The 25,459-nt window shown below is 43.3% G+C and overlaps 1 protein-coding gene and 1 pseudogene across 1 annotated transcript in view; both read right to left on the reverse strand.

The window, feature by feature from the left end:
- The window catches only part of TLN2 (talin 2), a 336,513-nt gene that overhangs the window by 104,776 nt on the left and 206,278 nt on the right, over positions 1-25,459 (reverse strand). Inside the window, exons 22-28 of the mRNA XM_023757837.1 lie at positions 22,746-22,912; positions 21,610-21,738; positions 20,369-20,482; positions 16,417-16,530; positions 13,068-13,202; positions 10,732-10,860; positions 8,361-8,463 (exon numbers count right to left, since the gene is read on the reverse strand). Coding sequence (XP_023613605.1) covers positions 8,361-8,463; positions 10,732-10,860; positions 13,068-13,202; positions 16,417-16,530; positions 20,369-20,482; positions 21,610-21,738; positions 22,746-22,912 — 891 coding nt within the window. The remainder of the gene's footprint in view (positions 1-8,360; positions 8,464-10,731; positions 10,861-13,067; positions 13,203-16,416; positions 16,531-20,368; positions 20,483-21,609; positions 21,739-22,745; positions 22,913-25,459) is intronic.
- On the reverse strand, positions 17,894-19,354 carry LOC102443325 (annotated as a pseudogene).

Raw genomic sequence — 25,459 nt, forward strand, 5'->3', positions numbered from 1 at the left:
ATTGTCAGATTTTTTACTTTAGCCATTCTGGTGGGTGTGCAGGTGCTTCTCACTGAGGGTAAATTTTTACATCTCTAGTGAGTAATGATATTGAGCACTTTCTCACTTAATGGCCATTGGGATCTCCTCTTTTGTGAGAGGCCTGTTCACCTTTCAATTCACTCCTAAAGATGTTGGGATTTGGTGATAAACTACGAGTATAAACTGCTCCTTAAAAACTCTGGCGCTACCTCCTGCAGAATGAACATGAGCCTTCCTACACGGCACCTAGTCCTTTGCAACCCAAGAAGAGGACGCAGACTGGAAATGCCAGAGCACGTGACAAAGGCACCTGAGAATCCTGAGAGCTGCAGAAGAGCCAACCTTAGAGCTCATCTATGAACCGTTTCATAGACAAGGCCCAGCGCTTTGTCCATGAACACGCTTTTAGAGGCAGCACCAGAGCTAGACCTGAGGTCTTCGAACTTCTGGGTCAGACTCTCTGCACAGTGCTCTCTGGGATAGAGAACAATGAGGGATCTTGTTAAAGGATATAACATCGGCATGAAAAATACGCAAATCAATTTTTTCTAAAGGCTTTGGCTGGATGGTCTCTGGGGACCACTGAGTGTGGCCTTTACCAGCCATTGCTTTGGCTGAATCGACAGACACGGTGGGTGGTCCTCTTCTTGCTGAGGATGATGAGGGCCCGTAATACAATGAAGAGTGCAAAAGGCCCAGCTCCATAAAACAAGACAACTGTACAGCACTGCAGACTTGCTGACCTGTAAATGTTTAGTAAGCCACACAGCTGGGACATAACTCTACAACCTAAGCAAGGCAGGTAAAACACCGCAGTCCACTGCTTCTCACACGGCACTTCTGCGTGCAACATGCAGAATCAAAGATTTTGAACAAAGTGCTTTCTGAGGCAGAGGAGAAGGCCAGGAGAGAAAACACGAAGATGATAAAGCGAAGGTGGCGGAGAAAAGCAAGCTGCGTAAAACAGCCATTCTACTTTACGGTTAAGCCCAGGCCGGAAGGCTGTCCCTGTGCAGAAAGGGCTGCAGAGGAGGTGTGGTTAAGACCTCATCTAGCTCTGGCTCTGCTGCTCATTAGCTGGGCGGCCTAGACTGTTGCCTCAGTTTCCCACAAGTGTTAGGGCAGGGTTGGGCAAACTTTTTGACTTGAGGGCCACAATGGGTTCTTAAACTGGACTGGAGGGCCGGAACAAAAGCATAGATGGAGTGTTTGTGTGAACTAATATAAATTCCAAGTAAACATCATTACATAAAAGGGTACGGTCTTTTTTTTTTTTTTAGTTTTATTCATTTCAAACAGGCCGGATCTGGCCCGAGGGCCGTAGTTTGCCCACGGCTGTGTTAGGGGAAGCTGAGATCACAGCTCTGACTATTGAAAATCGTAGCCTGTGGCTTTTAGATCCCTCCTCTTTGTTGTATGAACTGAATCCATTTCTATTAGAGTTGTATATGACTTTGGAAGAATAAAAACACTTATCATACACAATAAGGAAAGTCATGTTTATGCAAAAGTCATTTGCTGAAACAAGACTATTTTTTTAAAAGGCAGAAACCAGAGGAACGGAGTTCTGCAAGCTGATGCTTGTCCATCCACGTGTTTTCTACCAAGGACTCAGCATGAAATCTCAGGGCACATCCCGGGTTCTCTTTGGAGGGATCAGGTTTCCCAGAAAGAGGAGGCCACACCATCAAAAGGATGGAACAAGGCCGCTAGAGGCTGGGAGCCCAGGGAACATCTCGGGCTGTCCATGGCAGAGTTCACAGCAGCATCCTCAGTGTAAGGAAGAGAATCATCAGAGCTGGTCCTCAAGCAAACACCACCCTCCAAATGAGACTGCTCCACAGTCAGGCGTGCATGACCGTGCCGGAGCTGCCGTGGGAAACAGGAAAGCCGGCCACTGTTTCAAACCCACAGTCCTTTGAAGACACACATCACTTCCCCAGAATTCTTGCCTCCTGGATCTTAAATTATATTCGGTAACAGAGTCTTAAGAAGCCACGTCCGTGATATAAAAGATAGTGGGATTTTTTGTAGTTATTCTTGATCAGAATTCATGTAAGATTGTGTGTAGACAGCATTAGACCACATAGCAAACTCACAAGGTTAAAACCAAGCATGGCCGAAACCGGTTTGGCTCAGTGGATAGAGCGTCGGCCTGCGGACTCAAAGGTCCCAGGTTCGATTCCGGTCAAGGGCATGTACCTTGGTTGCGGGCATAGCCCCAGTAGGAGATGTGCAGGAGGCAGCTGATCGATGTTTCTCTCTCATCGATGTTTCTAACTCTCTATCTATCTCCCTTCCTCTCTGTGAAAAATCAATAAAATATATTTAAAACCAAGCATGACAGAGTTTTAATCTGTCCCCAAGGGATGTGGAAAGGCATCTGCCTATGGAATTGTATCCGGCTGATCAGAGATACATTTGGAATACTGCACTGGCCAAACAAACGCACGTCCGCGTCAGAATCCAGCCCTGTGGCAGCTTCTGTAACTTCTGAGTCCCACACACCTTAACCGTGGACCAGGGAACTGAGGCCCAGAGCGAGGCTGCCATTCGCGCTCTCTCCTTGCTTCCCACCCATTCTTTAACTTTCCTGCCTTCAACAGGGAGAGCAGGGCCCTGCTTTTCCTAAAGCCAGTGGGAGTTCCTTAAGTCTCTCGTAGGTAACTGTCTGGGCAGCAACTACCTCTCTAGCTCTAGAGACATCCCTCTCTCTGAGTTTCCTCTCTCCAGGGCTGCATGTTCTCATTTCTTTTGAAAGTTTCTATTGCTCGGCCTTCTTCAATATATTTGAGCTCCTCACGGTTCCATCTGATAAACTTTTCTCACCCTACCACTACCCCCAGGCAAATATATCCCCACTGTTTCAATCATTATAATTTTATTAAACATTAACACATCTTCATCTCTAGCCCAGACTTCTCTACCGAGGTCCAGAGGCAAATATCTAGCTGCCTAATGGGTACTTCTACTTGGATATGCTGCAGGCACTTCAAACAGAGAGCATTTAAAGTGAACCTGGCATCCAGCATGCCCGCCAATGGTCCTGCATTTCCATCGCAGGGATTCCAACATCTCCTCATTCACCTATCAGGCCGTGGTACAAGCTGTCCTTCCTTACTCCCATCCTGCCACTCCCAGCCAGTCACCCACGGTCAGGTCTCTCTTTAACCCGCCTCTCCGCCTTCACTACCATCCCTCATGCGGATGCATGCGATAGCCTTCTCACTGGTCTCCCTGCCTCCAACTTTGTTTCCCTCCAACTCATTTGCCCACAAGAGGAAGAGCAACTTCTATAAAAGGCAACGTAAACTGTATCCGTGGGGGAAAACTCTTCAATGTTTTCACATGCTCTTAGGTTAGATTTCAAATGACTCAAATTGGCGTAGGAGGCCTTTAGGATCGGACCCCCCAGCCTACCTTTCCAGCCTTATCCTCACACCTCCCCTCCTTGCCTTTTGCTGGACCCTTTCTCAGTTCCTTTGGTCAGCCTTCCTTTCTCTCTCACCTTTGGGACTTCATAGGTGCTGTTCCCACTGCCAAAATGAATGGCGCTACTTTTAGGTGGTTTTTCAGACACCAGCGAGACAGTCTGTCATCCTGAATGTTATCAGTGTCAGATGATGTAAGGTGTAAAGCAGTCTTTGCTCCATTAACAATGCATTTCATCATCCAGACAAAATCTGGCAAGGTTTCAGGAAAGTTTAGAAATTCTTGAAACTTAAACCTCTCCTATGCCCTATGCTTTTAAGAATTTATATATACTTTTCCTTCTCCTTGAATGCTTAATGAGCCCTAAACAATCCTTAAAACCCCAGGTGTCAATTCCACTCTGAAAATGTCCCTTACCCTCCCATTAACAGAACTGTACATTCTTTTCTTTGCAGGTACTATATTATGCTATGCCATAACTCTTACTGTGCTCTTATTTTCCAAGCAATAAATACACATAGCTATTTTAAAAATGAAAGAGGATTTTGCTTATAGTAATGGCCGAATAACTTATTGCAGATGAACCGTCTCTCAGAAAAACCACTAGAAACTCTGGAAAAACATACAAAAACATCTGTTTGAAGGCATTGTAAAGACACCAAGGCATGAGCTTTACCTTGATGAGTAAACAAAGAATGAAAGCACAGAGAAGTGAGTGCAATGTTGCATTTGCCCTCAAGGCATTTTTAAATTTGTAAACTATCGTCCAGAAGCTGAGAAGCTGAGCAGAGCTTCCTGAAATCTCATGGGTCTGGGAAGATTAAAAAAAGCACAGTTCTGAGCCCAAGAAACAGCGATGTCCTGGTAAACACCACAGATGTTTGGATGGGAGGCACAAAGGACTCCCCCCTAAAAGGAAAGCTGGAAATAGACTGCACTATCTCCAATCAGTTCAGTCCCTCCTCATATTACGGTGATCTGCCCCTATCTTAACCACCTGCTGGGAGCAAAGAATAATCCTCTGTACGGAAAGAAACACAAGCTGGAGCCTCAAATCATCTCTACAATGTAAATGTAAATGATTAGCAAGATAGATAGATAGATAGATAGATAGATAGATAGATAGATAGATAGATAGATATAGATATATTTCTCACACCAGGAGGTAAAGACCAATGGCTGAAAACAAAGAGGAGAAAAAACCCAGACAATACAAACAGGTCCATACATGATTCTGATATTGGAATTATTGGGACTGGACATTTAATAACTGCGATAAAGATGTTGAAGAAATTTGATGATTAAATAGAGAGTTCCTGCAGAGAAATGGAAACAATAAGAAAACAATCAAATGGCTCTAATAATACTGAAATATATGACATTTAAAATAAAAAACTCCACAGAAGGGGATGAAAGCAGAATAGACACAACTAAAGAGAAGAATCATGAGCTGCAGATAAATCAAAAGAAAAAATCAAGAATGAAGCATAAAGAAGAAAAGGTGTATCCTGGCTGGGTGACTCAGTTAGTTGGAGCACTGTCCTGTACACCAAAAGGTTATAGGTTCAATTTTCAGTCAGAGCACCTGCCTAGGTTGTGGGTTCGATACTGGTCAGGGCACATATGGGAGGCAACCAATCAATGTTTCTCTCTCACATCAGTGTGTGTGTGTGTGTGTGTGTGTGTGTGTGTCCCTTCCTCCCTCTCTAAAATAAATAAAAAACATATCGTCAGGGGAGGATTAAAAACAATAATAAGAAAAATTATGGAAAATATAGAAAAGAGCATAGGAGACACACCAAACAGTGAAAATGACTAACTTAAGTGGTAACTGAACTCTACAAAGAAGACAAAAAAAAGGGGGGGGAGGGCAGAAGCAATATTTGAAGATACAATGGTTGAAAGTTAAAAAAAAAAGCTTTGGTAAGACAACAAATTCCACTTTTAAGGAGTACTACAACCCAAAGCAGGATAAATATGCAAGAAAATTCCTCTGGGGACATTGCTTGAAAATCAAAGGCTGAGAAAATTCAAAAAGCAAGTAGAGGGGAAAAATAAAATCACATTACCTTTAGAAGAGTAAACTGACAGCTGACTTCACAAGAGAAATAAAGGAAGCCAGAGGACAATGGAATAACATCTTCAAAGGCTGGAAGAAAATAACTGCCAACCTAAAATTTTATAATAATTGAAATTATCCACCAAAATTAAAGGCTAAACAAAGGCATTTTTAGAAAAACAAAAACTGAAGGAATTGGTCACAGTAGACTCAGACTAAAGGGAATAATGAAAGAAGGTCTCCAGGTAGAATGGAAATAAGCCCAGGTGGAAGAACAGAGAGACATAGGAAGGAATGAAGAGCAATGGAGATAAACATGGGAGTGAATCGATCTATACCTACTGCATGAAGCAATATTGAGACGGAATTGAGGAGATTAAAATGTATGTGGAATTAAAACACACGGCAATGAATGAGTTGGAAAAAATGTAAATATAATTTAAGTGTCCCAAGATTCTTGCACTGTCCGGAAAGAGGTAAACATGGAAAATTATATTAGACTTTAAAAAACTGTAATATTCAATGAATGTACAACTAACAAGTTAATCAAAAGGAGAGAAATAGAATTGAACAAATACATATAAATCTGAAAGAAAGCAAGAAAGGGGAGAAAAAGGAACCTAGAACAGCTAGGACATAAAGAAAATAGTAGGATGATAGAATCAAACTCCAATATAATCAGTAATGGCAGTATATGTAAATAGATCAAATATCCCAATTGAGAGAAAAAGATTGTCACACAAAATAAGAACTTCTCCCTCCACCAAAGAGCAGCTACATGATACTGACAGGATACACATTAAATATAAGCACTCCGAAAAGTTCAAAGTAAAAGGATGGGAAAGGATGCATCATGCACACTATAATGAAAACAAAAGCTTCTATGCAGAAAACTATATAACAGTACTGAGAGAAAGGAAAATCTAAATAAATGGAAGAACATAACCCATTCACAGATTAGAAGACTGTGATAAAAAGTCAATAATTTGCCATTTACCCCAAACTGATTCATGTAACTTCAATTAAAAAAACACAGGGTATTTGTGGGTGGGTGGGTAGAAACTGACAGGCTGATTCTAGAATTGATGTGGAACTATGAAGGGCCAAGAATAGTCAATACTAACCTGAGGAAGAACAGTGTTGGAGGACTTACATTATTAGATATTAACGCTCAGTATATATAAAACTGTAGTAATTAGAAAAGTGTGATACTAAGAACAGGCAATTAAAGCAATGGAAAAGAAACAAAGGATCAGAGACCGACTTGCACATATATGTGCTCATTTAATTTATAATAAAGTGCCACTAAAGACTACTGGGTTTCAAAAAGTAGTGCTGGTTCAAATGCATAAGCATGTGGGAAAAAAACTAAAGTAGGAAAGTAGGACCCTATTTGCACGTCTACAAAACTCAATTCCAGATTGACTACACTTCTAAATGTAAGAAGTAAAACAATAAAACTTCTAAACTGTAACAGAGGAGAATATCTTCATGATTTTGGAGAGGCACAATTTTAAGTACTAACTTAAAGGAAAAAGTACTAACCATAAAGGAAAAGAAGTGTAAATTGGACTATTTTAAAATTTAAATTTTGTTTTTCAGCAAACACCTTTATGAGAGTGAAAAGGTAAGCCAAGATACAAGAATATACCTAAGCCACATGGAATTCATACAAACAAATAAGAAAAGGATAGAAAATTCAAATTTTTAAAAATGTACAAAAGACATGAACAGGCACTTCACAAAAGAAGTTACCCAAATGGCCAATGAAAAGGTCAACTGCATTGTTCCTCAGGGAAACACAAATTCAAACCACAATGTGCCGCTGCTCCACACTTAACAGAATGGCCATGGCTGACAATACCAAGTGGTGACAAGGCTGACAGGACAACTGGGTCCTTCGTTACGGCTGGAAGGAGCGTAGCTGAATAGCTGCACAGCCCATGACCCAGCAATGCCACTGAGCTGCTGAAAATGTTCCATTACTCAATCTTGATGGTGGTTTGGGGGTGCATTATATTTGTGATAACTCATGAAGGCATACATTTAGGATGTATGCTCTCTTCTGGATGTATATTTACTTCAAGAGTAATGTATATCTCAAACAAACAAAAAACGTCAAGCAGTAGCACAGAATAACAAAAGCAACAATCCATACCCACTCCTCCCCGATTCCTACTCCTAGAGCCACTCAGTTCTTATGCTTTCTTCTGATTAATGTCATATTTTCAAGCGATGGGCTTACATTGAAACTCCCGTTTCCATTTTAGATTATAGCTATAGATGTCCTCCTGGGTCTACTTCTGACTACACGAACATTTCCTTTCTTTTACAACCTGGAGTTTTTCCTAAAGTGGATCACTACACAATCTGCTCCTTACAGTGTACTCCTGCCGTCTCCAGTACTCAGCCACCCCTCTCCCGGCAGACCTTGAGGCTTTTATTTATTTGGCTCTTTCAGTTATTACTTATCTATCTCCTTCCATAGTTGAAAATTTCATTGATATCTTATTTGTTATAATCTCCTCTTTTATTCTCTTTGACCTTTTTACCCCCCTTTTCTTTAGTGGGATTTCAAGAGTCATGGGCCGGTAGTCCCAGAAGTTTATAATTACTGTTTGCTTATAGTCTAATAGGGGTGTGATCCACTAATAGTTTTTTTTTGGGGGGGTCATATTTTATTAGGTTTTTGTGTGCAGAGCATTAAGCCAAGTAACAAGCATGTGGAAAGTGCTTGAAAACGGTGTTGAGCTGCTAAAAAAAAAGTCAGGTTCACCGTAAAGTCAATGAATTCCCACCCGGCGGTCTGCCCCTGGCCCCATGGCATCGGGACGGGCGTGAGTCTCACCTGTGTAGTGCTCATTGCCTTGAGCAGCGCAGGTCAGGAGCTGCGCCATGGAGGAGCCCACTGCTTTAGATGTACTTCCCAGGTCCTGAGCACATTTTTCCAGCTGCAAGAATATTCAAGCGGGGAGGGAACTTAGAAGAAAAAACATACCCAATGAAATCTTAGCATAAAAATAATGCAGACCAAACTCAGGGCCTTAGTTCTTTCCCAACAAATGCACCAGTGGTGCAAAGAAGTGGGGTGATGGCGGGGGGAGGGGGAGAGAACCCTGCTCCAAGCGCGAACCTCTCCAACCTCAGCTTCTTAAGATGGTAATACCTTGCTCAGAAGGTTTGCAGAGAATTAATGTACATACTCAACAAATGGTAGCTATTAGTATTATGCCTTTAGAGCTAATTTAGAAAGTCTGCAACAAATCCTTAGTGAGAATTAATTATCCCTTGGCAGGAAGTGGGCAGACATCCAGCGGTACCACCTTCCTGGCCTGTGGGACCATTAACATTGCTCAATTTGATCATTATACTTTGAGGAGCTCTAACCAGAAGGAAATGCAATAGAAATGGAGGTTTGGAGTGGTAAATGAGATTATGAAAATGGGCAAAGTGCTTGCTTCCCATGAACAGCATGTCATCTTGCTTTGTAAACGGAATAAATAATTCAGGGAACAAAGTCAGTGAAGGCCTGGGGTCTGGGTAATTACTTGATTACTAGATGAGGACAACGTTTTGGAAGAGAACTTCTGGGTGTACTGCGAGGGTGCAGAGAGGCATCAGAGAATCGGTGCATTTCTAATCCCATAGGTTTTGCAAGAGAGGCAGGCCCTTCAGATGAAAAATAGAGCCTGGTCCATTACAGCCAACAGTATGTTATAACACATACACACATTTTTAAAGGGCAAACGATTTCCTTAAAATTTACATGGTGTTTCCTACATGCTAACTGACCAGTTATTTTATGTGAAGGCAGAATTCACGTCACGCAAGCCTCTCCTGGTCTCCCAGAACCACAGAAGTTTGCAAAGGGAGAGACCTGGACCACACTGCAAAACTGGTGGCCCAGAGCCAAGCCTGACTTCATCATTAGCTGGGTGACTTTAGTTAAGTGACTTAACCCGAGTTTCCTAGTCTTTACAATTAGGGGTAGCCTGATGGAACAAATTTTTTCTGAGTGCTTCTTATGTTCTAGACCAGTGATGGCGAACCTATGACACGCGTGTCAGAGGTGACACGTGAACTCATTTTTTTGGTTGATTTTTCTTTGTTAAATGGCATTTAAATATATAAAATAAATATCAAAAATATAAGCCTTTGTTTTACTATGGTTGCAAATATCAAAAAATTTCTACATGTGACACGGAACCAGAGTTAAGTTAGGGTTTTTCAAAATGCTGACAGGCCTAGCTCAAAAGGTTCACCATCACTATTATAGACATTGCTCTAGTCTATGGTAAAGTAGGTGTTCCTGAAGTCCCATATATTCTAAAAGTGTTAGTTCACCCAAAGAGCAGCAGTAGTTTTAAGAGATCACTCCCAACATGAGCGACTACAAGCTTTAATTCAAACCTTTATTCTGCCAATAACTGGACAAAACAGTGAACACATCTACACCTGTTTTCTCAGCTGTTAAGATGGGGTTAACAAAACTTGCTCATTAAGGTTACTGTCAGGACAAATTTTATTTATGTGTGTATAGAGTGCTTAATAAATGGTGGTATTTTATTAGTGATGTTCAGTAGTGTGTAAAGGAGGTACATATAAATGAGGAGGATTGGTAAACTTTAACCAAGAAAACCCTGACATAAGCATCAGGAGGTAGCCTAACATGAAAACTGCTAAGTAAATGTTTTTTGTTTTGTTTTTAAACATGATTATTGGGAGTATCTCCTGTACTTTTCTTTATAACCTCATTGCCACTCATTTCCTAGTAAAATACCTGAGAGGAGAGACGAGACTTTATAGCGAGTTGATGATACAAGCTGCATCTATTTTTTTAAATTACGTTTTCTTTTTATTGTTGTCATTATTATAGATGTCCCCCAACTCCTAGTTCTAAACCCAGCTAGTCAGCTGCACTGGCCTTCTTAGAAAAAGGCCGCAGGATGAGAACGCTGGCCTCCAGCACTGGCATGTGTCTGGTGTATGAAGGAGAAGGGTGAATCTAACACGCCGGTTCATGCCCAGCCAGACCGGAGAAGGGCGCTCACAGCACCAGCAGCAGGGCCCTCGGGCAATCCCTACCATAGGGCAGCTCTAAAGCAATGTGGCTGCTCTGAGGCTTTGCATTCAAAATGTTTGACTTTCGGGCACACCAACCCCAAAATGAAAACCGCTTCACACGATTAGAACAGAAGGCAGACCCCAGCCCACCTTACCGTCTCGCCGGGAAGCGGCTTCAGCTGGCTGTCCGCGGCTGCCATCTTCGCATCCTGCAGCTCGTTCTTCAGGGTCTGCACGGTGCTCAGAGCGGAGTCGATCTCCATAGGGCCGCAGGCTTCGTGGGCCTGTTGACAGAGTTGGGAACATGTGTACACAGTTGGCTTGGAAAAAGTGTCCCCAGTATTTTGGAACATCTGACGTGCCTTCTGGACGTACCCCCAGTGAATGTCCCACTCCAGCAATAGGAGGCAGGCAGGAAGCATTTCCCGAGAGGGCAAAGATCATCCGCAGTCAGAACCTTAGTCCTAACTTCCTCAAATAGTAAGTTACGTCTGCCTCACAACTGGATAGACTTCTAGTCTCCTTGAAGCTGTTTTTATCTGAAATGCATTTGCTTCTCAGACTAAGAGGACCCTTATTCACTGTGCCTGGGTTCTGGATATAGGGCACCTAGCTCAGTAGGTGTGCACAGAGAGGCTGGGAAGCACGTGGTGAGCACTTAAATGAAGGAAGGGAGGAAGAAATGAATGAATAAACCCAGGACTTGGGGCCAAAGCTTTATCAACCTCATTGATTCTCTTTATAAATTTCTAGATTATAAACCATTATCCTTTCATACCGAAGACTACGAAAGATTTTTTTTTCCTTAGTAATTTGTTTTAAGAAAATTTTATTCTCTTGATCATTTAAAATATTGGTCTCCAAAGGTGTTGATCACCCCCATATACATATCTTAATCAGTTATATGTATGTATAATTATGGAACAGTGTATTAAATACTGGTATAATTTCTTTCCTTTTTAAATAGTTAACAACAGCAGCAATAAACACTAATTAGTTTCTATGTGCCAGTATTCCACAGTGAGGAAACTGGGGCAGAGAGATTCATTAACTTGCATAGGTCACAAAATTAGTCAATGGCAAGGCCAGAATTTGAACACAGGTAGTCTGACTCCGGAGTTGATATCCTGCACTCTTACACTAAGTAAAAAAACACTTGAGCCCTGGCTGGTGTTTCTAAATGGATAGAGCACTGGCTCTCGCACAGAAGGGTTGCAGGTTCGATTCCTGGTCAAGGGCATGTACCTGAGTTGCAGGTTTGTTCCTTTTCCTTCTTCCTTCTTCCTTCCTTCCTTCCTTCTTTCTTCCTTTCTTTCTTTCTCTCTCTCTCTCTCTCTCTCTCTCTCTCTCTCTCTCTCATCTCCCTCCCTCCCTCCCTTCCACTCTATCTAAAAGGCAGTGGAAAATCCTTCCAGTGAGGATTAACAAGGACAAAAATACTTGAAAGCTCTCAGTGTCTTCCTGCACTCAGTGGGCCGTCTTGCTTGAGCCCACGGGGAGGCTGACTGCTCCAGAGCCGTAGTTTAAGGTGTGCGTGTGTCTATGACTCATTGAAAAGCCCTTAAAGCTCAGATGTTCAGGTTCTATGCCCAGATATTCTGGTTCGGCTACAGAGGCCAGGCCCAGGATCCTGCATTCTAAGTGCCCCAGCTGACCCTAGTACAGATGGTCTCTGGACCTCTCCTTGAGAAACACAGCTCAAAGTACTTCACTTGGATATAATCTAAATATCTGGGTATTTTTCTTTGGTGATGCAGTGCACTGTTGATATTAATTCAAATCAGCTCCTATCCTTCTTCCCTTGCTCCTGGATGAGGCTATCTGTTTCTACACAGGGATTATTACAGTGGGGAGAAATGAATTCATGCCAGAACGTCTTGGTAATGCCACATCAAACAGTGTAGTAATGAGGCCTCTGGTAATTAATAAGTTCCAGAGACAGAAACTCATTAATCCCTAATTCTGTTCAATTGAGGACCTTATTAAGGTGAATGCTTCCATTTAAGATGTGAAAAACTTTCAGAGCAAAAAGATAATATAAATGTCCCCTTCCCCCCACCCCCAGCCAAAACAACTAGATTTGCTGCCTAAATAATTTGTTATTAAGTTCACAAGATGATGGAGGAAGTATGATCACTTTGGCCCACAATTTACCTAGCACCAAGAAACTGATGACTACCAGGCTCCCCTAAGACTCTGAAAACAGACCACTGTTTGACCAGGGTATGAGAGGAGGGGGAAGTGTGCAACCTAAAATAATTTAACAAAGGTCATCTGTAGCCAGAAGGTGAACAATAACTCTAGGAGACTGTGGCTAAAAGTGGTAAAAGCCAATGTACACGGAGGGCATCTTTAATGGTATTGCAAATGCATGGACAAGAAATATGCCCAGCAGTGCTCAGGCCCTGGTAGCACCCGGGTTACACAAGCAGGAAGGAATTCAAAGCGCCATTCCCAATGAGCTAACCGCTGTGACAAGGGGCCCACTTGCCTTCTGCGAGGCAGTCCGCAGCTCCGCCAAGCTGGTGGCAAGATTCTTGGCGCACTGGCTCAGCTGCATGGCGGCAGCCTGGTCGCTCACCGTGGGCACTGCGGCTTTGGCGGAGGACACCATCTTGCTTCCAGGCTGTAGAGAGAGGGGCAGAATATAAGGCAGCTCCTGGAAAGTAAGGGAGTTGACCCCAACAGCAAGGCCACATCTCAGCCAGAACTTACTTTCCCTGAAACAAGGAATATTAGAACCATATACACTCCCCCCACACCCCCCGAAAATTCCCACCCCAAATCAGATACTCTAGGGCAGTACATTCTAGGAATGTAAAATAAATACATAAATAAATGGATGTGTCATTGGGGAAGGGGTAAAATTTGGATAATGACTTGAAATTCTCATTTAAAACAAATTTCAGAGAGAGTTTCTTATTAAATATGGTTCTTTGTGTTTCTCAGGATAGCTCTTTAACTGAAATATATACAAAGATTATTTTTTAAAAATATAGGCAGACAGCCTGGCCAGTGTGGCTCTGTGGTTGAGTGTCGACCCATGCACCAGGAAGTCACTGGTTCGATTTCCTGTCAGGGCATATGCCCGGTTTCAGGCTTGATCCTCAGTGGGGGGCGTGCAGGAGGCAGCTAATCAGTTTCTTTCTCTCTCTCTCTCTCTCCCTTCCTTTCTCAAATCAATAAAAACATATTTTTTTAAAAAAAAGCTTTAGTCACAAAAATTGTAAAATGTCTAAAAATATAGGCAGGCAAAAATGAAACAAATAAAATGACCTATTTTATTTCTCACTACTCAGGATAATTTCATCATGCATGAATTGTCTGTTCTCATGTACAAATATTTTCAAGAATAAGATCATGCATTTATCCTATTTTCAAACTCCTTGTTTTATATATTCTATTTTTTTATTAATCCTCACCTGAGGATATTTTTTCGATTGATTTTTAGAAAGGGTGGAAGAGGGAAGTAAGGGGAAGGAGGGAGAGAGAGAAACATTGATGTGAGAGACATTGATTGGCTGCCTCCTGCATGAGCCCCGACCAGGGCCGGGGATTGAACCTGTAACCCAGGTACCTGCCCTTGACTGGGTATTGAACCCGTGACCCTCTGGTGTATAGGCCAATGCTCTAATCACTATGTAAGGCTGGCCAGGGCCATAGTCTATCTTTTAAATAGCTAATGGTATTACATTGTATATATCTGTTAATATTTCTCAATCCTGTATTGTTGGGCATATTTTCATTTTTTCAATATAATAAACAATGGTATGATAAACACCTTTGTAGCTAACATTTTGTACATGGTCATAATTTTTTGAATAAACTTTTAAAAGTAGAATTTCTGGAACAAAGAGTATACACACTTTTAAGGGTTTTATTACACAGGCTATACATATGTCCTTATAAAGTTGTAACAAAGCTAATTGCCAAATCATAAATATTAATATTTAAAGAATTCATGCCCTGGCTGGGTGGCTTAGTTAGTTGGAGCATCATCCCATACACCAAAGATTGCAGGTTTGATTCCCGGTCAGGGCACATACCTAGGTTTCAGGTTAGATCCTCAGTTAGGACATGTACGGGAGGCAATCAATCTATGTTTCTTTCTCTCTCTCTCTCTCCCCCTTCCTCTCTCTAAAATCAATAAACATATCCTTGAGTGAGGATTTTTAAAAAGTTACAAAACAAATAAAAGAATTCATGAGAATTTAAGAAAAACCAGCATGAGTATTTAAAAAAAATTAACAAATAATTTCACATAATAAAACAAATAACTGAAACATGAAAAATGTGTATTTTCAAACAAGGAAATACAAAATCAACCAATAAGAGCTTAACCAAGCAAACTGGCAAAAACATTTTTTTAAATGCTTGATTCCCCAACTTGAAAAAGATGTATCAAAAGGTGTGTTCCATACACTGCTAGTTGTAGATTTGGATTTGTTCAGCTTTCTGAAAGGGCATTTCACAATATGTATGAAGAAAGTTTAAAATGTAAAAACTCTGAACTGCCAACTCCATTTCTATTTATTTCTAACTCTGCCTTAGTCTTGTAAAGATCTGATGGGTCAAAGATAACAAAATTAAAAACAACAGAAAAGGGAAAGGAAAAAGAAGGGCAGGACAGAGTGGACCCTGGAACACGCACACACTACTCTGTCACAGTCTCTACAGTCCTGCCAGCAGGAGAGATGACACACCTCTAACCACCTGAATGAAAAGAGAAACACCTACCTGTCCGAGCTATAATTCTCAATGTCCCAATAATAAAAACAAGCCGATGGCAATCCTATTTCTAGAAATTTACCCCAAGGAAATAATTGAAGGGGGACAAAGGCCTGGAACACACACGGAGACTTTCATTCTATCCCTATCACAGGTTGTTTATGATGGCAAATAATGGAAAACAACCTATTTGTTCAATGACAGGAAAATAGCTAAACATTGAGTATTGCCAGATGATAGAATGTTATTCAAAATCATAAATGCTCATAATATACTTGTTAACATGAGAAAAACAGTCTATATGTGATGAATTTCAATTAAAAATATATACATACATATGCATGTCTGTGTATGTAGTCAAAATGAGAAGAAATACATTGCACTTTTTATCTTCTATCTGCATGTGGGATCTCTGACACTTGAAAAAATTAACCAAATGTATGTAACCATGAGTTCTGTAACTATAGGTTCAACTAGACAGGGCCAAGGTAGAGAACGGCCTAATCACATGAACTCTTTCTGGGATACAGGTAGACAGAAAGAGCTGAGAGATCTGAATACAAGAAGTATGTAAAAAGGGAGTTTTCCCACAACTTCATATTCTGGTTTAATTTAACTTTCCTTAAACTAAATCCACCCCTCACCCACAAAGACTGGCAGTACTTATTCATTCTACTGCCATAGGAGACTGGCATGCCTTTGAAGAAGATGCACTCGCCATTCCTGGTCTCCTTGGCCATGAATAATAGCATTAGACATTCTGGAAACTAGAAAACCTACAGCAATGCCCAGGACTAGGCTGTTCATCAAACCTGCAACTTATTCCATGCTTTCTCTCACAGGAGAGAAAGAAAGTGATTCTCCTGAGAAAAATGGATTACGTGCCATCTCCTGGGGCAATTTCCCTGCATATAAGCATTTTGCTTTGCCAAGCTGAATCTACCTCTCCTGAGACTGCAAATATGAGGAGGAAGCCTTCAAGGTCTGCTACCTGCAAAGACTTCGCTGTGGCTGTGGAATTCCTTATTCCTCTCCTTGGGATAAAAGACACCTCCTGCCCAGTGGGGGGTGGGGGGCTCTGAGTACAACCCAGGTGAATGCTTCCGTGTTACCTGGAGGAAGTTCTGGCTGGAGATGATGAGAGCCAGCTGGGCACTGAGGTCTTCTGCTTGGGCTTGGCTCCCTCTCACCCCCTGGACCAGCTGAGGGATGTGATCAGCCACCGCCTAGAGGAAGCGGGAAAATGAAAACTGAGCTGCCTAGTATGGTGAATTACCAAAACAAGGTGGACAATGACCCAAGTGATCAATGTTTTTTGGATGTGCTATCACTCCTGGGAGATGCCTGTCCCAGACCTTGGATTTACACGGCACCGTTAGCCAGCTGGGTCCTTACCAACACTGAATTCTAACCCAGAAGTTCTGGGTACCCTTCCCCCACACATGCTCTGTCTACCCCGCGGTCCCAAAGGTCCCCGTATGTTCAGCAGAAGACGATTCTACATAATGAGGCCTTAAAAGAATGCCCCAGTTCCAATGCACACTACCCTGGCTCACTAGGGTTGAAAACTTCAAAGAATCTATACAATTCACTGGTGGATAAACTCAGGTCATAGGGTCCCGGGAGCAGAAGACAGTGAGAGAAGCGCTGAACTATCAGCAGATTTCAGTGCTTCTATTTTTTATTTTTATTTTTGGTGTGTGTGTACACATGTAGTTTTATTGTAACAAAGCAACTTGTACACTTTTAACGTTTAAAACTGAGCATCATCTTTCCTTTCTAGTGAAACAAAAAGAAAATTTAAAAATAAACAGGAACAAAATTACAATAGAGAAATGTCAATTCTGAATCAGATCCTACAGGTTCTGCTGATTCTCCCATCGAGTGTCAGGGCTCAAGTCATCATTAGGAGAGAATTTTGTTTTAAAAGTGTCATCCTAGACTGCAAGGATATCTGTTAAACATCACAATTAAACATGCCAAAGGAGAAGCCAACTTGTCAAAATGCCCACTTAACCCACCCAAACATCTCAAACCCACCCTTTGATGACCTTCTATAACGCTCCCCCCCCTTTTTAAAGTTATTTTTTTCTTTTTTTAAACAAGAGAAAGTAGACAGATACATGTTGGTAAATGCTAACTGTCCATATTCACACAGAGACACAGTGTGATCTCTGAGCCCAATATACAGAGAAAGGAGGAAAAAAAGCTAGAATTCTATGCACTACTACCCAGGGGCCTAGCAACCTCCAGCTCCCAGCAGAGCTAAGGGAGTAGAAGGTTTTTCTTTTTTCCCACAGAGCACGGTGGTGTTGATTCCATAAAGTTTTTCTTGAGACAGGAAGGGATAGAAATGAATTTGGAACAGAAAGGGGCAAAGACTCTTTCCCCGCTGTATTCTGCTCAAGGTACACCCCCCCCCACCCCAAATAAGGTGAGAACCATGGTGTAAAGGAGAGAAAAGAGACCTCAAAAACAGGGCGACTGAGCACAAGAGGGGGGAAAAAAGAAAGAGGAAAAAAAAAAAGACTGTAACTTGCTCCCAAGGACTGGAGAAAACTTAAAAAGGTTGGAATCCATCAGTGATTATTAGTCGTCGTCTTCTTCATCTTCTCCTCCTTCCCCCTCATCATCATCTTCATCTTCTTCACCTTCATCCTCATCCCCTTCTTCATTAATATCTTCCAACCCTTCCTCTTCTTCATCACCACCGTCATCTTCTTCTCCTTCCCCTTCTTCATCAACCATGTCAGGCAGGAACCAAGTAGTACTGTAATGGATTTGGCCAAATGCCATCTTTGATGGCTTCTCCTAAGTCATCTGCACCTGCATCAGAATGGTCAGTGAACCAGGTAAAGACGCTGTCTGGTTCCTCATGCTGTCTCCTCCTGCTGGCTTTATTCTGTGTTTGACTTGAATGTTTGGTCAAATCCTTTCCAGATTTCCATTTGATTTCAGTGGACTTTGAAGATGGATCACCACTCTCATTCAGAGGAAATTCTTTGGAGAGAACTTTATTTTCAAAGTAAGGATTTTCATCAAAATAAAAATATATTCTGTAACCTGATTTAATCTCTTCAAATTCTGTCACTTCAACTCTTGTCAAATCATGCAGCGCCTCCTTCATCCTCTTCCCCAAGCAGAGCAGATGCTTGTGAATGGTTGACAAAAATTGTTACCCCAAAATTTGGGATTTGGGCGATCAATTCTGACCTCTTCTGAAAAAACGGTTGGCGGAGTTTGTTATATTTCTGTTCTACATTCAAAATCTCTTCACTGGCTTATTCATTAAGTCTATTTTGTACTTCACCAATACGTTCAATAGCTTCTTGCTACTAGTATTCTTTTTCTCTCTTTGGCAAGTCCTGAGGGGTCAGCTTCTTCTCCGGCTTGGGGGCTGGAGGCAGTTTCGGTTTCTTCGTTTGAGGTGGGAGCGAGGACTGGCATTTGGGGATCAGCGCTTCTATTTCTTACTTTGCAGGTAAACATCTGTCCTTCCGCTTTCCTGTAGCCATGGCTCCTCTTCCCCTGATCTAAGTAGCTCTCTCATTTCTCAAACTGGAAAACCCAACGCCCAGAGCAGAGGAGGGAGGAGCAGCAGCCCTGGGGTGAGACCGTCTCACACAGTGACATGCCTTTTACCCTGTGTCCCCACCTTTCCCCTCTGTCCACACCGTCCGACAACAAACAGGCCCTGAGGTCACGCACAGTGGCTCACTCCTGGGGAAGGGCCCAAGCGCATCCCACCCAGGTGACATGCCCTCCTTCAGGTGCCTGCTCCAGAAGGATTGAAAAATGTCCCCATGAGACTTTTCTCGGGGCCTCTCCAGGACCTCTGGCTCGCCATTTGGTCCACTGTCCCCTCCCTGCTGACAAACAGCAATGCTCTCATTTCCTGAGGTGATACCCACAGGCTAAGGACATTCAGTCTCTTCCCAAAAAGTGGAGGAGGGGCTCACCTTGGAGTATTTCCCTGGACACAGTAGCACGTGCTCCCTGAGAAGGGGAAATGCCATTTTCTACCCCTGCAGGCTGCTGGATTGAGGCCATCACAGCAAACAAACTCCCCTCCTGCAGGAGCCGGGCTCTCAGAAAAACCCCCGCTTTGGGTACATGGTCGGGCAGATGGGGCTACTGCACCCTGAGGTTTTTCTACTAGAGCACACGGATCCTCGACGGGGCCTGACCTCGGAGAACTCAGACTCAGGTGGCGAGGGCTCAGGCCCTGGGTGGTTCCCTTCGGAAGTAAAGCCATTTCTGAGGTAGAAGTGGCAACATCCCTTACAGGTGATGGTTTCACAGAGGAGATTTGGAGAAAGGAGAGAGGGCAGTGAGCTCTCAGTCCCCAAGCACCATCTCTATGCCTCCACCAGCCCCCGCTGCTAACAGGAAGTTTCACACTTCAGTCAGACACATTGTTTGCACGTGGGCAAAGGGCTACAAAATCAGATTTTGTGTCTGACACCATTCAGGGGTCTTCTCAAAGAGTCAATGGCCTGGGCCCTCAGAGAAGGCAGCAGAGGTGTCACTGTGCCCCCGCTAGTAAGCGGCTTCCATGCGCCACCAAGGCCCAGGGGTCAGGAGAACTGACAGACAACAGCAGAAAGCACCAGAGCACCCCATCCTGGAGGCCCGACAGGATGAAATAAACCCTGGAGGTGCCATCCGTGCAAAGCAGGAAATCAACTTCCAGGATGAGTGAGGCTAATGCGAAGGCCCACCCCTCCAAGGCGGAAAGGCACTCTGGAAATTCAACGCTCCATTACTATTTCAGGGTCCGAAAATGGCCCCTCCTTAATTCGGGCTCTCAAAAAAGAAAGAAAAGAATCCAAACAAAGGAAAGACAATGCTGGAAAAAACATAGTCTCCCTTCACACAGGCCATCCACTTAGACAAAAAACAGACGTCTGTGTGTGTGTGTGAACACCTGGAACAGGGGAGCCGGAGCAAACTGGATTAGGGGCCTGGATGATCAGACTTAACTGCATTGCCAGGGCACTCAGTGTTCTAATGCTATCAGCGTTTTCTACAGCAGACCTGGCTCTCCGGCAGCCGAGACCTCACCTTGCAGCTCTGCACCAGCTGCTGCTGGGCCGCAGGGTTCTTGTTGGACACAGCTGCGTTCTGGGAGGCGGCGATGGTCTGCGTGGCCGCGGCGGCAGCCTGCTTGGCTGCAACCTGGGGAGGAGCGGGAGAGGAGGTGAGCCAGGGTTTGAACGTGCCAGCCCACACACACGCACATTTGTGTATGTCCCGTCACTGGACAGCTGCACACGTACGAAAGGGAACTCCAGGCAAGGACTCTGCCTTTTAAATACATCGATGACCCTGACCTAACGGTGCTGCTCTCTGCTTTTGGTTTACGTTCCCTGGGACAAGTGATAAAGGCAAGCATGCTTGAAAGCTCAAGGTGCACTGTTCACTGTCTTTCTCAAAAACACCAGGGACAATTCCCAGGCCATGATGACAGATAAACAGCACCAGGTCTACATGCTTTAGGGGGGAAATTCCTCCTCTGACAGCACAAGCTGCTCCCTGGGTCAAGCACAAACCTGGTGCTCATGGCTGTCCTCTCGCGGCCATGGAAAGCCTTGGTCCAGCAGACCCAGACCTTCCGGCGAGCACTTGCCTGTGTTTACGCTCTCCCTTCCTTCCAGGGACAAGCAGGTCAGTTTCCTTCCGGAACCCAGCAGACTACACATGGGGATCACACACTAGGAAGGCAGGGCCTTCGCCTCCAACCTCGCAAATCTTAGTGTAAGAATCTCCCTGGTACATTTGTGAGAGAGATTAATTTTCTAGCAAAGTTTTTGCCCATTGCTATTTTATTTCTTTTAGAATAAATAAATGTTCTGAAAAAAATGACATAAATATTTCTTATCACTCCCTCCCATACTGTTCTAACCAAGCCTGATCCCCATCTCTGGTCTTCCAAACTCTACATTTCCTACTGGGGGCCCTGAAGGAATCATTGACTCTAACAAAATAGATACATTGAGAGTTAATGATTCTTCCTGAGAGTGGACGTCCCTTAATGGGGAAAAATAAATTCCCGGGCCCTCCTGATAAAAAAATTTGGTTTTCTGAAACCATGAAGCAACTTTTCAGATTGTGTCAATGTGCCTAAACCATTGAATGTCAATGTATAATGTACCTAAACTAGCACTTCAAATAGTTCCCAGTACCTAAACCACTAATCACTAATTTGGATTTAGCTTCCCGTCCATGGGCTTTGCCTTATTCATCTGATTGTTCTTTCAAATACCTCTTTGCCATGTAAAACGAGCATCAGCCTCTATACAGACCTCCAATCGGTTGACAATTTTTTTCTTTATAGCATTCTGGGCGGCGGCGTTGGTTGCCACCCGGAGACCTTCCGCAGCCTCTCTCAGCCTTTGCTGCTGGTCCTCATTCTCAGGGTTGGCTGCAGCTCCCTGGGAAAGTGAAAATAAAGATTTCATGCTGCAGACACTGAATTCATGCCTTCAATTTTGCTCTTTCCTAGTAATGAGAGCCAAATGCTTCAAGCAATGTCTTTGTGATAAAGATGTTTCCTTGCAACAACAACAAAAATACCTACCAGGGGATGTTTCTAAACTGCATCGCTAAACAGAAGAAATGCAATGGTGATAATAAACATATGAGTTCATAGCCTTGGTTGTCCATATACATTAACCTGTGACCTGAAATCCATGGCTTAAAAGATGTGAAGGTAAATCTCCCCCTGCCCATATCTCTGAGACAATTTTATTTTAATGGGCATGACAGGCACGTGTCACGGCTGGAAGAGTCTCCTGTTCTGAAGCACCGGTACATGTGAATGGGCTGAGATTACAGCATAACACAGGGGGACCGAGGGGCAGGGCGGGGGGAGAGGGCAGGAATGCCATCCAAAATGCTGTAAGGAAACATCGTTCATGAAGGACCATGTCTAGAGATGGCATTCCTCGAGAACCTGAGTTGGAAAGTACAGCGAAGTAGGACAGGTACCCAATGGTACTGAGCGAACTGTAACTGAATTAAAGAAAGAAGCTGATGCCCCTACCCTACAGGGAGAGAGGAATGCCGTGCACAGCCCATGGCCATGCTTCTGTCGTGTACCTCCATGGCCCTTTTACGTGTTGCTGTAGGTTAAAGTGTCCACTAGGACCCCAATTGGATTTTAATTAGATCCCAATAAAGCCAATGGAAAAAGAACGCTCAATTAGCAGGGCCTTTGCTGTCGATGGCTGTCGGCACCACACCCTGAAGAACTTCGTTCATATGCTCCATGACCTTCTCTTTTCCCAGCTGAACAAAGTTAAACACTCCAAAGCCATTGTAGGTTTTAAACAACAAAAATGCACACTCAGCTGACCATTCTCTATCCTGAAGATTCCTTCCAAACTCTGACTTTCCATAACGCTCACATGCCAGTGGAGCACGTCCACCGCAATAGTACCTTTGCCGCTTCCACCATGCGAGCCGTGGAGTCCGCCAGGAGTTTTGCTGCTGCCAGGAGCTTCTTTGAATTCTCCATGTCGATCTCGGCTTCTGCATCCGACCTCATGGCGTTGACGAGGTCTGAGGTGGCCTGGGCAAGGACTCGTGCCTGGCGCACCATTTCACCTAGAGGGTGGGATTGAGGATAAGGTCTGTTTGTCTGCTTTCTAAAGCTCAGGGTGAAACTTCTGGAGTCAGACTTGTCTCTACTCCACTGGGGAGAAGAATGAAGAGAAATAAGCCCCTGGGATTCCTAAGGATTGTAGCCGAATTACACCCAACATCGAAAATAGTCCCTGTGGCTATAGGACAATATGCCCAAAACACAACCAAGTTCCATCTTTAACTCTGAGAAATAAAAATGACATAAGCACCCCAAAAAGGAGCTCTTTGTAAAGAGAAGGCAGGGAACACAATTATGTGGATTTATTGTGTGCACTCACATTTACTGAATACTTATATAGAAAATGTTATTTACCTCATGTCAAGAACTGCTTACACAAAAGCGCCTATAACAAATTCTTGGAGTAAGTGCATAAAAAACAGTTTCAGATTCTGACCTAATGTGCACGCCACCTGACCCGGACAAGTAATGTCACCTCGTCTATGTCACTTGGCTCTCGCTAAGAGGAAGCACTGACCCCCGTCTCACACCCAAATGCTACGATTTGCCTTGGCTCAGTTTTCCTTACCCATTGTCCCTTTGCTTACCCGCTTCTTCTCAATACTTGTTTTGATCTTGTTACTAGTAATTGTTTGATTTTATTGTACCTGTGATTTTACTGAAATCCATTTTAACTCCCTTTTGGAAGTGGGAGGAGTATAGAGTCAACATTAACCAAAGAACTTACATATATCGATGCATGACCCATGGACAGATAATGGTGTGGTGAAGGCCTGCGGAGGGGGTGGGAGCGGGGTGGAGGGAATCAGTGAGGGGAATTAAAGGAGACGTGTAATACTTTCAACAATAAAGATAAATTTAAAAATATTTTTAAAATCCAGATTACACACACACACAAAAAAATAAATAAATAAAACTATTAAAATGTAAGGGATTTCTTCCTCTTCCAAAGGTCATTGGAGAAGAATGCTGAAAAGGTAAAAACGCTTTCAGGAAAATCAAAATGTGCTAAATTCAAGATGTCTTGGATTTGGATCCTGGGACAATAGTAAAAGGACATCACCAGAGGAAAAACTGGTGAAATGCAGGAGTTTGGTTAACAGTAATGCACCAGTGCTCAAATCCGGGCTGACAAACATGCCCCAGGTGAGGGACAGGCTGTAAATGCAAGGAACTGGGAGGGCCCATGAGAACTCTGCACTACCTCTGCAGCTTCTCTGTAAACCTAAAAGTCTTCCAAAATAAAAGGTTTGTTAAAACAGACAAACAAAAGTAACAAAAAAAGTCCAAATGTGTGGAGCAATGCTGGGCAGGTGAACAGTTTCGTGCTGGCGGGTGTGAGTAATTTCAGCAGGCTCCACACTGCAGGGCTGGCCCTGGGTGCCTGGTACTTGCCCCTGGGATGACTAAGGCAGAGAATATTGCTTCCTGGCCATTTAGAGGAGGCGTGGCTCAGGACACAGAAAAGCGCAAGGTAATTTTCTTTAAAAAATACTCGCTATAAAGTATTGCTCTGCGTTGATGCAGAAGCAGGAAAACAGACCTTTTACAAACTAGTAGGGTTAAAAATTGTGGGATCTTTCTGGAGAGAAATTTCATAGACACATTTAAAATAAAATAAAAACGTATAGAGCTATAGGCCCAGCATTCCACTGATAGGAATTTACCCTACATATACTGCCCTCCCCCACTCCCCCTCAAGTAAACCAAAATACTAAAAAGAAAGAGGGAGTTATACATGCATATACATGACTAGGAAGAATAAAAACAAATTGGTAAATGGTCAGTTCTGGAGATTTAGATGGGACAGTGATGGGCTGGGTCTGGGGAGACATACTTTTGAACAAATAGATGGAAAAGGTACATTGTACTGTATATTTTTAAATTTTCTGTATATAATGATGTTTGCCATCTTAAGAAAATACCTTTGTGGATGGAAAGAGACTGCCCCTCCTGGGCTGGAGCATGCCTTTGCTATGCAAGCTACCCAGTCCTGAGCCACACCTCCTCTAGCTGGTCAGGAAACAATATTCTCTGCCTTAGTCATCCCAGGGCCAAGTACCAGGCACCCAGGGCCAGCCCTGCAGTGTGGAGCCTGCTGAAATTACTCACACCCGCCAGCCCGAAACTGTTCACCTGCCCAGCATCGCCTTCCCCAGGAAACCCCAATAAAGGCCTTCACTGAAACTCTCCCCTCAATCCTGTCTTTTGTTAACTGATGAACCCCTGACCTTGTGTGGCACATGGTGACTTCCTCTCAAGAGACCAGTGTATAGTAAACTTCCAACAACGTTCTTTTTTTTTTTAATCCTCACCCAAGAATATTTTTTTCCACTGATGTTTTAGAGAGAGAAACATCGATTGGTTGCCTCCCACACACGTCCCGATCAGGGCCGGGAATTGAACCCACAACCCTTTGGTCCGCAGGGCAATGCTCTAACCACTGAGACAAACCAGCCAAGGAATAGCAAGATGCACTCTTGCTTCCTCCATCTCCAACACGGACATTTGTAGAAAGGAGATTTACTGTGACTGTAAATAATTTTTTA

Source organism: Myotis lucifugus, unplaced genomic scaffold (genome assembly GCF_000147115.1).
Source record: "Myotis lucifugus unplaced genomic scaffold, Myoluc2.0 scaffold_115, whole genome shotgun sequence".
NCBI lineage: Eukaryota > Metazoa > Chordata > Mammalia > Chiroptera > Vespertilionidae > Myotis > Myotis lucifugus.